General features: G+C 46.7%; 1 protein-coding gene across 1 annotated transcript; it reads left to right on the forward strand.

Annotated features, from left to right (window-relative positions):
- The first annotated feature begins 6 nt into the window (after window positions 1-6).
- Window positions 7-1,470, forward strand: LOC112819171 (zinc finger CCHC domain-containing protein 18-like). Its single transcript, XM_025866188.2, has one exon. It carries the CDS (start codon window positions 65-67, stop codon window positions 1,046-1,048), a length of 984 nt encoding a protein of 327 aa, XP_025721973.2. The 5' UTR covers window positions 7-64; the 3' UTR covers window positions 1,049-1,470.
- Window positions 1,471-2,567: the final 1,097 nt, after the last annotated feature.

The raw sequence follows: 2,567 nt of genomic DNA on the forward strand, positions 1-2,567 counted from the left end.
CCAAGGGGAAGAAACCTTTGAAAACTGGCTGATCCAAGTCAATGGGGTCCTGCCCGATTGGAACATGTCTGAGGAGGAAAAGCTCAAGCGCTTGATGAAAACCCTTAGGGGCCCAGCCCAGGAGGTCATGCGTTTGCTCCAGGCCGCCAACCCCAATCTAAGTGTGGCTGATTTCCTACGGGCGATGAAACTGGTGTTTGGGGAGTCAGAAAGCAGTGTCACCGCCCATGGTAAATTTTTTAACACTTTGCAGGCACAAGGGGAGAAAGCCTCCCTTTATGTGATCCGTTTAGAAGTGCAGCTCCAGAATGCTATTCAGGCAGGGATCATAGCTCAGAAAGATGCAAACCAGACTCACCTGCACCAGCTCCTTTTAGGAGCTGAGCTAAATAGGGACCTGCACTTTAGGCTGAAACATCTTCTCAGGATGTATGCAAATGATCAGGAGCATCTTCCTAATTTCTTGGAGTTAATCAAGATGATAAGGGAAGAAGAGGATTGGAATGACACTTTTATGAAACCGAAACGGCCCAAAAGGTATGAGCTAATCTTAGAGAGGGCAGCAAGCCCTGTAGCATTTCAGGGCCCCCAGCCAATAGCAACCAGCAGCACCAACTGCAACGTGATAGAGGTAGATGATACCCTTGATGACTCAGATGAGGATGTGATCCTGGTGGAGTCTCAGGACCCTCTACTTACATCCGTCGATGCCCCGCCCCTCAGAGGCAGGGCCAGACCTCTCGATCCAATACTGGTCACTGATTCCTCCAACAGTTCCCGGGCTCAATCTCCCACCAGTGGGGGTTCTGGGTATAAGAATAATGGTCCTGGGGATACGCGTAGAGCCAGGAAGCGAAACTACACAATCTTCTGTTCTTATTGTGGTGAGGAGGGCCACTCAAAGGAAACCTGTAAGAGTGAGAGCAACAAGGCCCAGGTGATAGAGAATCTGATCATCACCCTGCAGAAGCTGACACATACAGAGGAGAGGTCAAAAGAGATTCCTGGTGAACACAATGACCTCTCTGGGCCTCTAGTAAGGTGCTAGAATGAGCCCTAAGTGAACCCTTAACTGTATTCAGATGGGAAAAAGAGCAGGGGTGGGAGTAGATTTCTATCTGCATTAATTAATCCACAAAGTGGCTTTATTGTGGGCAGAAGAGGTCTTGGATATCACCAAAGTGGAGGGGATAGCCTGAACTCTGTCCCTGCTCCCTCCTCTGTCTGCCTAAGGGTCTATTCTGTGTGTGTGTCTGATTCCTTGATGACTATTCTTTTTATGAAAGGAGTAGAACTCTGTTAAACCTTCACAAAATGAAGGAAAATACAAATTACCCAAAACTCTTCATCCTTATATAAACATTGTCAGTCCTTTGATGAATGCCCTTCTAGGTATTTCCCTGTAACTGTGTACCCAGATAGATATATGTATAGAAAAGTGAACAAATAAAAGTGCTGTTCTATACTGTGTATTTTTTACCAAACTATATATTGTGGAGTTCTGTGTCAATGAATATATATAAGCATCAAGTTCAATGTCTCTGTGTTTGATGTTACTTTTAAGAATATAGAGGAAAAATAAACAAGAATCAAATATAGAAGCTTTAGTGGGGGAGGGTCATACTGTGAAGTGGAGTTTTCACCAACCTCATTTACAGATGAGGAAAAGGGAAGCTGAAATTGGCGGAATTTCTCCCAAAAAGGCCCTTATCACAACTGACCTGTCTCCTAGGGTCAGGGTCAAATCTGCACCCACTAGTTGATATTCCAATGCTTTCTTCTCTAATGTATCCTGAGAAATGTGATGATGGACAGGGGTGGGGGCAAAAGTGGGAAATGGGTATTTTAGGAGGGTTCCATTCCTGTTCACTTAGGGAAGGAGCAGGGTAGATTCCTTAGACTGTGGCTACTGCTGCTTCTGGAGAACAGCTGGTGGCATCAATAAGACTGTCCTTTGGGCTGACACTACCCTCTGCTTCCTCCCTTAGTACTGAGAAAGCAGCCACTCATGAGAATTTAGTACCAGGAAGCTCAGCACCTCCCAAGCCTCCCCCTGGTTACAGGCTAGAGGACACCAAGGAGCCCAAGGAGTCTCAGCTAACCTTGTCCTGATCCAACAAATGGGAATACCCAAGGAAGGATGAAAAGCCATCTGGGTGCCAGGGCATATGAAAAAACATGGGAATCAGAAAGTCCACATACCCTTTTAGAACTGAGGACATTAATAGGAAAAGAGAGCACAGAAGAACCTTCCTGGACACCTGCTCCCGCCCATCTCACGGCCTCAGATTGGAGGATGATAAAAAATGACCCTCTGTCCAAAGAACAGGGTCCCCTATACCCTATACCCTATATACCCTTTGTAGGTATATCAGTCCCTATCCTTGGGAGCAGGGCAAGGTTGATTGGGGCTGATTTTATTTAAGGCAGGGAATGCAGTGCAATGAATGCAGACCCGATGAGTTTGTCAGGGAGGAGATAGGGCTGAGAGGACAGAGTGTGCCACAGGAGACAGCGTGTGGAGGTGAGGCAGCACAGAGCTGTAGAGGGAGGGGAGAGAAGACAGG

This window comes from Callorhinus ursinus, unplaced genomic scaffold (genome assembly GCF_003265705.2).
Source record: "Callorhinus ursinus isolate GAN/ISIS: 27379988/994484 unplaced genomic scaffold, GSC_fseal_2.0 scaffold6896, whole genome shotgun sequence".
Lineage (NCBI taxonomy): Eukaryota > Metazoa > Chordata > Mammalia > Carnivora > Otariidae > Callorhinus > Callorhinus ursinus.